General features: G+C 40.0%; 1 protein-coding gene across 2 annotated transcripts in view; it reads right to left on the reverse strand.

Annotated features, from left to right (window-relative positions):
• Positions 1-1,426: 1,426 nt before the first annotated feature.
• The window catches only part of nrg2a (neuregulin 2a), a 77,005-nt gene continuing 66,412 nt past the window's right edge, over positions 1,427-12,019 (reverse strand). For both annotated transcript variants that reach the window (XM_079355424.1, XM_079355425.1), the window contains exons 6-11: positions 10,543-10,566; positions 8,077-8,179; positions 7,691-7,814; positions 7,422-7,549; positions 7,019-7,240; positions 1,427-3,355 (exon numbers count right to left, since the gene is read on the reverse strand). In XM_079355424.1, the coding sequence (XP_079211550.1) occupies positions 2,701-3,355; positions 7,019-7,240; positions 7,422-7,549; positions 7,691-7,814; positions 8,077-8,179; positions 10,543-10,566 (1,256 nt within the window). In that variant the 3' untranslated portion in view covers positions 1,427-2,700. The remainder of the gene's footprint in view (positions 3,356-7,018; positions 7,241-7,421; positions 7,550-7,690; positions 7,815-8,076; positions 8,180-10,542; positions 10,567-12,019) is intronic.

A 12,019-nucleotide genomic window follows, 5' to 3' on the forward strand; every position in this document is an offset into this window, starting at 1 on the left:
TTGATGTGAGCGCTCACATGGTGTATCGTGTGTTGTGGCAGAAGAGTCCAACCTGAAGTCAAGATCAGACACGTGTCATGGCAAAGTTTCTCCAGAAATAAGTACATCATAAAATGATATGAATAAAGATTTATTTTCTCATATGAACAGGTGGATTCATTTTTCATTTTATTTTACAATCTATGACAATCTCGCATTTTTTCTTCTTTTTTTTCTAGCATATTTCAGGAATGACATGGGGAAAGGTTCTTTTTTATTGCTGAATGTTAAATGAAATACACTTTCACTGACTGGAAAAAGAATTGTCTGCTGCTTTTTATTTAATTTTTTTTTACCATGCACCCATCTAACCGTGACCACAAGGACATGCAGAAGAGAGGTGTTCAAACATTTCAAGCGAGGGTGGGGTCAGGTGTTGTGGTGGTAGTGGTGGTGGTGAGGGAGGAAGGAGGGAGGGAGGATAATAAACTTAAAAAGTGGATGTGCCTGGTAGCATCTTGATTACGTGGGAGGGCTGGCAAAGTGAAGGGAGTATTACATGTAAAGTAGACAATCTTCTTTTGCATTCTTCAGACATTGACCCAGAGGTGAGAAACTCAATGAAACATCTGCAAGTGAGGTGAGACCAAAGACCTTTCTATACAACACCACTGTTTCTTTTCGACCATATAGCAGATACGATAGCAGATCAATCTGTTTTTAGGAGTTTAAAATCTGATAGGTTCATCCAGCATTCACTTTTTTTGTTCTTTTTTTTTTTTTTTTTACCATCAATGATGACAAACCATCACAATTCAATTTGAAGGAATTTCATTCATGTCCTTTTTCATATCTTCCTTTCCTTCAGGGGGGTTGGGGGGGGGGGGGGCGGCGGCAATGGGTTTTAATTATCAATATTAAGTATTATAGTATTCAGACTGGATTTCAAACGACAGGATCTGTCAACATACAAAGCAGTACATAGTACTTTTGGAGGGGGACTATTTGACCTAACTGGAAGTGTACATGTAGAGTGGAGCGCTCTTAACCAGGTGATAACATAAGTTATGGACACAGTCATTCATCGGACGTGAATATGTGAACAAGAAAGGCTGACAGCTTGATAGACGGCTGCATAATGGCTTTTAAAAACTAACTCATGTAAATATGCATTTATATCATGATAGTTCATTCTACACTATAGGCATCACATAGCTTTTTACACACACAGCACACTACAGTCACCTCTTAGAAAATGATGTAATCAAACAGCAAAATAGAAAGTTTGCATATTTTTGCATTGTATGATCCTCCACAGATTCACAGCTATTTCTTTTATATTGTAGAGTGTGTTCTGCACTGTTCTGCTTCCACTTGGCATTTCTTTTCTCTTTGTATGGGAGTGTTCAGGGAACTGATAGGATGTATGTGAACAGTTGGGCCTTCGTTATCTGAGAACCTCAGTCTTAGGTAGACCTTAAGTCGAGGAAATGGGTGAACAGGGTCTAAGGTTTGTGTGTCTGTGGGAGAGGGGGGGGGGCATGTGGAAATCCTGAGACACTGTGTGGCTGGCCTTTTACGCAAAACAGAATGGACACAGAAGGATGATGAGGCATGTGATTGGGGGCTGATTTGAGTGGAAACAGATGCAATCTTTTTGTTTTGCCATCACCTCTGATGGCAGGGGTCACCCCTGTGCCGAGCGGCTCAGTGTTTGTCAGCCTCATAACAGGCTTACATGAGGACAACCTGCTGGGAAATAAAAAGGGACCTAATTGGAGCAGGCTGGAAAGAGGGGCCAGAATAGTTGTAAACACATCAAGCAATGACCTGCATAACATAGGAGCCTACAGCAGCCTTACCTGTGCACCTACACTGAGGGTCAGTGTTCTGATAAAGCACTAATCTGTGGACCTCTGAGACACTCTGTCAGCTCTGCTGAGACACCAAGAGACCCACATTTTTGATCTTACCACAACAAACTAGGAAATTCATCTAACAATCACAATTACATGCAAGCAAACTGACATGCGCGTGCGTGTGCTCACAAACTCGCACCCACACACACAGAAACACACAAAAACACACGCACACACATGGTCATTTGTGCACACACACAACCAGTCAATTCATCTCTCTCTCTCTTTCTTTAGACTTTCTTCAGAGGGCAAACATTATCTAAACTGTATTCATCAGGCATTCTATTAGATCTAAAATTAAAAATCCTACAGGCGAATCATATTAATGTAAACATACACTTTATGTTGAAGTGGTTTATATTGCGTGACATGGAAGGGGTTATGTTCCAGTGGGGCTAGACTCCTCAAAGAATGAAACTTGGAAAGAAAACAGTAAAACAGGAAACCAGAGAGGAAAAAACCAAAACAAACGTGTATAAAAAATGAGGCGTCCATATAAGAAAGGCTACAAAAACCTCCACTGGCCCTCTGGCATCGGCATACAGCAAAAGGCACCACAATATTACTCTATTTTTTACGTAGTGAAAAAACTGGCACATCTTTTATGCTGTAAATCAAAATGTACATATAAATAGAGTTTTCCCTATAAAAAAGTCTTTGCTGTTAACTAGTAGACAACTTTTGCTAAAATGAAAATAAATATTTCATTTGTTTAGAATATCTGTCAGTTATATAAAATAAAAATATTTCTTATAGATGCAGGTCTATGCTATATTGATTTTCGTTGGTTCATTTTCACTCTTTACTGGGGTGTATTGTCCGGTTTGGAGCGTGAGTGTGTAAGTCTCGTGTGCATGTTTCCATGCCCACTATGCCGCCCCGATGAGTGAGAAGTCCGACTGTCCGCCGGCCTGTAGATGGTGGACGGCTCTGCATTCATGTTCTGCATACTGAGGAAGGGCGTGCTCTCACCGTCCTCCTCGGACTCACTATCTGTTAGGCAGCTTCGAGATCCATAGTCCCGAGACGCCTCGTATCCACGTGGGGCCACGTGGCCGTTCAGTCTGGATCTCCGCCAGCGCCGGCTCCCAGTTCCACCGGACCCACTTCTCTTTGGTTGCTCTCGAGAGGAGAGATACTCCTGGGTGGTCTCATAGTCTTCTTCCTCAGCCAGCCGGTAGGGGCTGGAGGGCAGGCTGCCCCTGCTGTCATTAAGATAGGTACGACGCTGCTGCCGGTAGGGCTCCTGGCACTGTGCATCATGTAGCGGCACCTGGTAGCGGCGTAGTAGAGGCTGGTCATCCTCCAGTGGGTAGGGGTTGTGGACAGCAGGAGGCAAAGACATGGCATGGCTGGCATTTGGGGATGTGATCTGGAAGGTAGGCACCTGCGATGGTAATGAGTAATGGAAATCCACTGGTGAGAGGCGGGCTGGTGTCGTCAGAGCTGACACATATCTATAATAAAAACAGAGTAGGGAAAGAATTATGTCAAGAACATCAAGAACCAGAAGTGAGAAAAATTTAGTGTGTTCCAAAAGCAGGATTTGAAGTTTTTCACAAGTATTCTGCCAAGTCAATGAACAAACCAAGCCACGAGGAAGTTCAGTTCATTATTTCTTCTAAATATATCTTTTTTTTTTTTTAAAGACTGAATGGACTTCTGTCATCATAACTGAAAGACCTTTAAGGAAAGTTGACTTTACCACCATCAAGTTTCATGGCCTGTTCTTCAGGGGTCTATTCTGGATCCATTTTATAATAAATGTACTATTATTATGTTCATGCAAACTGGTAACTTTTCCGAACGGTAACTTATATTAAACTAACTCCAAATGAAGCCAAAACAAACAAGTTGAGGAAGTTTTAGGTCGCTTTCACATGTACAATTTGGTGGACTTGGTTCAACCCAGAGTTTGTTTCTTTGGCCGCACCAGGGTTCGTTTGAGCGTTCACACCACCCCAAACCAAACAAACTATCCGACAAACCGCGCTAGAGTTCGTTTCAAGCGGACCAAACGGTTTAGTTGTGAAAGCACCCTTTCACACTAAAAATGAGTTCCATTTTCACGTGACTATATGATAGCTTTCCAAACTGTTTAAGCCAAAGCCCAGCTTGAGGTTGTCTAGAAGGAGCAGCTATGTTGGCTTCCCTTCCGTCTGCAGTGAAGATTGATGGTGAGCAAACTCTTCTCCTCCCCAGCCTCAGGCTCCAAACCATCACACACAACAAGTTTGTCCTGCTAATCAAGTGTCCTGCGTTAATATGCCTTAAAATAAAACGTAAAAATCCCTCCACTAGTCTTACATTCACCTACTTTCAAGTAACATTTTAGAAAGAGCATGGAATAATTAATAAGAACCGCACTGTTCCTAATTTCTTTGTATAATATCTTACCTGCACAATGGGCAGCCAGCTATTGTAACTGTGTAGTGAACTGTTTCTTTGGTTTTCTCAGGAAGATTTGTAAAAACATGCTGATGAACATGCAAAAAAGATAGACAATGGCTGCTAGATGTTTTTTCTGTCACGCTTATATTAAAATTTAATGACAGATACATGGTGGAGTGTGTTTTGTTGATTGACAGGAGTCTTGTCTTTATAGTTTGTTGTCATGGTTGCCATTTTTAGGTCCCTCCTCCATCTCTGCTTAATCTCCAATGAGAGGAATATTAATTGTCAAAGTATCCGAAACATGTAGTCATTATTGTGTCATACATGCTTAATACATTACTCACTAAAGAACTAAACATGCATGTTACTACACTTAAGACAAAACCTGAAGTTAGAATATCAATGATGTTGAGTCATTGTGCATCAGTGTTTGAAATAGCCGGTGTAATGCCTTTAGGAAACAACAACGGGCAGTGTGTGCGAGGCTGAGATATTCCCATAACTCTGCTGACTCAGCTAATTCAGATGCTCTCCCCATGATGGAAGAGGCGCCTGTTACCTGAAACGACTCTGAAGGGATGTTGGTTATGCAATCTGTGTCTGCACAACAGCTCAATGGCCAACGTCTATTTATGCTTGTTGTATGCTGGCCTTGCTGATATCTTACAGTTTAAAAGCTTTAAAGGTTACTGTAAGGTCGAAACATCTTTTCTGGTTAGTTTTTTTGATTAAAGACACAAGTTATTTAGCTGATAATTGCCAGCACAGCTTACTTGAAAGTGCTATCTTGTGATTTATGTCATGTCTAAGCTTTTGCTGCAGCAGGCATCTTGTGCTGGACAGAAATTCTGAAATCATTTGCAGATACATCCATAAAACAGCTATAAATACTTAAGAGCCTCACTGGTCCATTACTTCCATTTTTGGACCCGATGTTAAAGTATGATTCAAGATTGACATTTGCTAATTTGCATATTAAACACCTCGAGTATGCATGTGTCACCAAGCATTTTCTTTAGATCTGGAAATAGTCTCAGTGCAAAGCGTCTAAATCTGCCTTGTTCATTTAAAAGGCAGGCCAGCGCCGGGTGACTCCTACAGTTGCATCCATCCTTGCTCATTGATCTATAAGGTTTGAAAGTACACAAACTTGAAAGAAATCAAGTATTACAGTATCTTGTTGTACTGCATTTGATCCCTTTGCTTTTCCTGTGAGTTTGTTTTTTTTCTTCCAAAACTGGCCATACTTTTACTTTGCATTGCACAGCCAATTGTTTGCTATGACATCCCTGCACAAGTGTTTTAGCAATTAAACCATTTTGCATGTGACCTCCTTTATTCATTGACATGTAACCTTAATGAAATGCTGTATAGTAAATCTGCTTTGAGCTTATACCATGTAGATGTCTTACTGTCACATCGTGTGAGGTTTTTTATGGTTTCACTGGGCTCTGTTTTTCTTAAAGCTTCCTGCTTAGGTTTGATCAAACTTTTAATGTACATTACATTTGGTAATTGTGATCTAAAATCGGATTGGCTGATGCCTGATGAAAGAAAAGGGGTTCCTCAAGGAATGCTATTTGGGTTACAAGTGCTTTAAAGACTTTCAACTGAAGTAAACAAGGGCTTGAGTGTACAGGAAGTGATGAGAACAAAAAAGGCAGTGTGTCCTCATGTGTAGCAATCTTTAGCATGTTTCTTTAAGCCTTAAGCACAGGGTCTTCAATTACAGAGTAAACAAAGCCACACATACTAACTGGGGCTGAGTTCTCTATCTTAAGCAGCTGTCCTTATGGGTGTAGTGTTGATGCTAAAACACACAGTACATCTTTTCAGTATAGGGCCAAATCGTGTTCACAAATCCCACATTTCCTCCCAGCCCATCGCTAATATATGCCTGTTGAGTGATGGGTATTTGGCTGTGAAATGTATTATAATCCAAAACACCAGCGCAGAGCAGGGAGGACATTTTGGAATTTGAGATGTTACCACAACAACATTAGGGAGTGTTTCGACAGCATTTAAAAAGGAAGTTCAAACATGGGCCATGGATGACATTGACGGAAATAGGGCACTTGTTTAACACCTAAAAGCACATCATCACAATTAAATATATTGTATTTGAGCTACCATGTAGTACAATGTTTGTTTTAAAGTAACAATCCAACTTTTTGCAACACAACTTTCTTTCCATGTTGACATCTTAAACGAGGAGACTTATTACCATGCACTTAGTACAGAAATAGTAGTGGGCTAAATATAGATCACTTTGGAGTGGTTGAAAGGCTACCTCTGACAGTAAGAGCTAACTATTTTTTTTCTGCTTCTATTCTTAGTGCTAAGCTAGGCTAATCCCACCAAGGACCTCTCGCTGTAACACAAAGATTAAATACATATACTTTGGGGTTTTAGGGCAGTGTTGCAAATGACTGTATTTTCTAAAGGTCACACGGTTCCTTAAATAAAGTTAAATGGGAAACTGAAGTCAATCAGAGTTAAATAAAGGCCAGAGAATAGTTTTACTGTAGCAGCATGTTCCCATTGAAATAAGCGCTATTTGTCACTCTTGCCTACCTTGGCGTATGCCGTCATCATGCCGGCTATATGTCACTTTCCACAAAGTGTCTCTGGGTGCCCTGACTGATCACTCAGGCCTGAAAATGTAGCTTCTCAAAATGTATCCCACAAACCCAAAGTCAAAGCAGCCACGCAGTTCTGTTTCCCACCTGTCGCTGTGCGGAGAGTCTCCAAGCGAGTCGAAGGAGTCTCCGTACTGCAGGCCCGGCCGATGGGGGTCAGAGTAACCACAGTGTGCAGCGCGGCGGGCCCGGGCCTCCATGCACGCAGGACTGCTGCATTTACTGGTCCCCACAGACGATGACATCATTCCCGGCGAGTCAGAGAGGATGCTGTCAGAATGTTCCAGGCTCCATGTCCGTTCCTCGTGTCTGACAAATAAAAACTGTGTTAACATGTACACACCCGAGCACGACCACTGTTTTTTCTTCTTCATTTCTTTCTGAAATAAGTGGTGCTTTTGTAAAAGAAGCTTTCAAACTTCCCAGAAGCTGTACATTTTTATAAATTCATCGAGTTACAAAAAAAAGCCTTTTTTTAGTGCATGCTCACCTGTGAGTTGATGAATGGGCTCGTGTGGAAGAGTTATGAGATCTGGAAGAGGCATGGCTAGCAGGGAAGGACCCCTCTGTCGCAGGCCGTATGACTCGTTCAGTTGCAGGGATGTTCTTTGACATGTACTGTGTTGCAGGAAAAATGGATTTGGCAGATGGAAAAATGTGAACAGGCTTTAATGATGTCACTAAGCATGAAAACATTTGCTATAGCTACATCTGTTTGTGCAGTCTTTACTAATGTTAGGAATTCCTTTAGAAACGTACATCTGCCATGGGGATTTCCTCTGGGCCTGGTCCTGGGTGATTGGGTCCGTTAGGTATGTTACGATTGGGATGTTCTGGACACATGTTTTGTCGCAGATGATTGTGCATCTTCTTTCTTTGTTTCCTGTTGCAAAATTATGTTAAACAATCATTTCATCCTTAACTCTCTTTCTTGATTAAATACCAGATTAACTATGTTACCTGTATAAATTCTTAAAAGACACAATCTCACATTTAAAAATTCAGTAATCCATTATTTCTGACTATCCTAATCATAACAGTCACTGTCAATAATAAGTCTGTATTTTGAGTGAACAGTAAACTTTTGTTTTATAAATACATTGAACATTGTTATATGAGAAGGACAATTTGTCAGCAGGACTTACTTGGTTTTACAGTAGGCAACCACACACACGATGCCCACCACCAACAGAGCCACACAAATACCCGTGATTGTCAGGACTCTTTTCTGGTAGAGTTCCTCTGCCTCTGTCAACATCACACCCACAAGTACGCAGACGCACCCACACACACCACATGCACACAGTGAGAGAAAGAGATGGGAAAAAAAATTAGTGTCTTGAAGGAACAGGTTCCCAAAATTTCAGTGTAGATCTGCATTAATTTCTTTTTTGATATTTTTGGACTAAATCCTGAGCAGAATGAAGCTTCATCTTTGCTACCCTGAAGACTCTCTTCACAGCCAAACCTCTCCCCTCTCTTAATCATAAATACAACAGATGCTGTTGGTGCCTGTGCTGCAGTAAGGCAGCGTGGGAGGGTACAGGGGCTCAGTGATAGTTAGACTAATCTATTAAGCAACTGTACTCTCTAAAAATATATAATTTTATCACAATGATGGCTGAGGCTTTGTGTGACTTATTTATGGCTCGAAGAACCTGTTAAGAATGCACATAGCCTTACTAAACTTGTGATTTGGCCATGCTCGGTTTGTTCCTCAGTCCCATTTCCATTACTAAGTTTCTCCTAACATTTTGTAATCCCATTATGAATTGACAAAGTTTACAAAGCTGTCATTTCCTATAGTGAGCGAGGGCAAAATGGATTTAAGGTATCAAAAAACCCAAACAATTCTCTGCTTTTAAATTGTTAAATGACTTATAAAATGGCTATGACGCGGGAATTCGAGCCATGTTTTAGTTTAAACAACAAACATGCTGACTCATTTACAATTAGACAACATCTAATGTTAGCATTTAGCAGTCTAGCTAAAATCACGAGCGAGGAAGTGGCTGAAGAACTAATATGACTGCTTGGTAGAGTTATATGACACTATACGTTTTAGCTGCTTAACGTAAGCAAAGAACTACCAAGGAAACACAATTTCAGCTCGGCAATGGTTCCAGCAGGTGTCTAACCTTAGCTAATGGGTTATTAAAATTATTAAATTGTTGTTATGCCTAAAAAAAGTCTAAATAGCACTCCTTTTTAAGCTGTGGATTTCTCAACAAATTTAGAAAAAATACCATTTTGACTAGGACAAGAGTTGGAAATTAGCTATAGCTAAAAATCCTCAGGCAGTACATAGGTTTCATGCTCTGTATTGAATCTATGTTAAATTGCAATGCCCATATTTAATAATTCAATTCTGATCAATTCATTTTGAGCTTCCTAATAAGTGTGAGACATAAGATAATATTTTGTAAAGTCAATGGTCAACAATCTCTTTCAACTGTAGAAGTCTTCATTTACTCAGGCATTTAGTAAGCACACTTATAGGATTTTCTCACAATTATTTCACAAACGTGACATTTCAAAAGCAAAACGACAAAACATGAATCTGATGCATTTTGCTTTTCCAGAGAAGAGCTTGTGAGAGGCTGAGGTAGACTCTTTGTGTCCCTGATGAAAAATGAAGGAGCAAAGAGGTACAGTAGTTTGCTCCCTGATAAATAATGTAATAAAAATAAATTGAATTTGTAGAACTCCTTCCATCCGAGGTTTCCTTCTTTCATTCACGAGCAGCCATTTTGTACCAGCATGCCACCAGCATGGGTCAAGTTTCTGATACAATACAGAAATAATTTTCTTAAACAATATTAGCGTTGGTAAAACAACGTAATGTCCACATGGTATTGTTCATCATTTATTTTAAGGACATAAATGGTGAACAACAGACAATGGCAACTCAACTATGTCAACCACTGGAGCCCTTTTCTGGAAAAGCAGCAGAAAACAAGAACTAACTTTGCAGGCGGATGGAAATAGCAGCAGATAGATGAAACACATAACTGTAGGTTCTAAATTTAGCATGGCATGCTCACATCACAGCATCTACTCCTTGAAGGATAATTCAAACCAGTAACACAGATATTATGTTTCATACTTCAAAGTTACATTTCAGATTTGGTAAAGACAGGGTGATGCGAGAATCATGGACAAGATCACACATAAATAAAAAGAAAGGGGATGGCATATCAAAGGTGAAGACAGACTCTAGAGGCATGAGATTAAAAGGATTTATGATAGAAAGAGATGAAGATTGAGGAAAAACATCTGGATGCTTCAAACATGATACACCATGCTTGTTACAGATGGAACAAGGAACCAAAAATCAGTCCAAAAAACGTGAGTAAGACGGAAAAAACTCAGTTAATGGTTCTACTTTCTCATGATTGTGCAGGTGATGACATCCAGGTTAATGATGTTTGATGGAGGATCACTTGCAATTTATCGAGGGTTTGTCATCACAATAAGTTATGGTAGGACTGATCCACCGATTGATTGGTTAATCGAAGGACAATATGATTTACAGATGGGAGCAAGTCAAAACCAAGGACATTTTTTAGTAGCTTTGCTAGGACTGAGAGTCAAAATGGATTGTTCCATACCCATAAATTCAATCCCAAGATGCTCTGCCATGGCAGAGGGTTGACAAGTGGAAGAAAAACAAAAAGAGACCAGATTTAGATAAGAGAGTGGCACCTTCTTAAATATAGTGAAGCAAGTAAAAACAGGCTTTACAGTAACTCAGACAAGAAAACCAATGTCAGTATTGTCAGACTGACGTGGACAGTAACATCAAAGACGAGACACCAGAACACACATAACAGCATGCAAATCACACTCCAAACCATACAACACAAAGTTACATTAAGACACACTACTTGTGTTTATGTCTTCTGTATTTTCATGACTAATACTGAAACTGCAATCATTCTCGATTCCTGCTTTTCACGTTTCTCTACTGTGATTTTTTTCTCCTGTATGTTTCAACACAGTCCAATGTTAAATGTAGGTGTTTTTTTTAGATAGTTCTTTTCAGGTTTTCAAAGTGCTGTTGTCGTTACATAAGCTATCTAAATCTCCTAATGGGAAGAGGCGCAAAGCCTCTCATTACTGCTGCATGGGGAAACTATGCGTCATCTGAAGAGATTACCTTTGGTTTAGGTTTTTCTACTTTCTAAAAATTGCTACACTGTCTGTTCCCTAACACACCCATCACATGAACAGGCACGTTAGAAGGAGTGTGTCTGTACAGTATCGGAACAATCCCACTGAATAAAAAGAATTATCATTGGACTTTACATTATATGGCAGAGGGAGGCCATTGGGAGGCTGCGCCAACCAGCTGAGTCCATATCTCTGGCAGCTCACTTGCTTTACTTGGGTTGAAGAAAGTCCCAGCTGTTCTTATGACAACATGAGATTTTAAAGCCAAGCCCTTATAGCTGAGGAGCAGAAGCCATCCTCCTTCTCTTTGGTGTCTCGTGGGGATGGGAGGCGCCCCCACAGGAGGCGTGTTTTTATGGATGTGTGCATGCACATGTGCCTGCTTCTTGAGGAAAGATTTGATTTATTTGTTTTAATTGTGAGGAGAAAATGTGAAATATGTGAGAGGCCATAACAGCTCACTTTAAATCCTCTACATTTATCATATATGGATGTGGCTTTCATTAACCTTATTTTAAATGTCGTTCTGCACTTTTGAACTACACAGGTTAAAAGCTTTATGTAGTAAGATATTGCGTCTTACACTGAGATTTAGGTGAGATTTAAATGTTGTCTCTCTGTGAAGAACCTTTTACACTATTTTCAGCTGCAAGTAAACATTATATTATACTGGCTACAATTGGCTTGAGCTAGAAAGTAGTTGGATTGCATCACTTAACATCAAACAGTGGCAAATAAGAAATATTTTTTTAACTGCATTTAACTGTGCAAAATGAACGTTTCTCGTAAAATTTCTCAAATACGTAAAACTGGAACGCAGAATTAAAGCAGTATTTGAGGTTCATACGTTGAGAATGAAAATAGCTGCAATGTGGATCAGAGATTATAAACATAGTATAAATGTATATAAATCAG

This window comes from Symphodus melops (assembly GCF_947650265.1).
Source record: "Symphodus melops genome assembly, chromosome: 11".
NCBI lineage: Eukaryota > Metazoa > Chordata > Actinopteri > Labriformes > Labridae > Symphodus > Symphodus melops.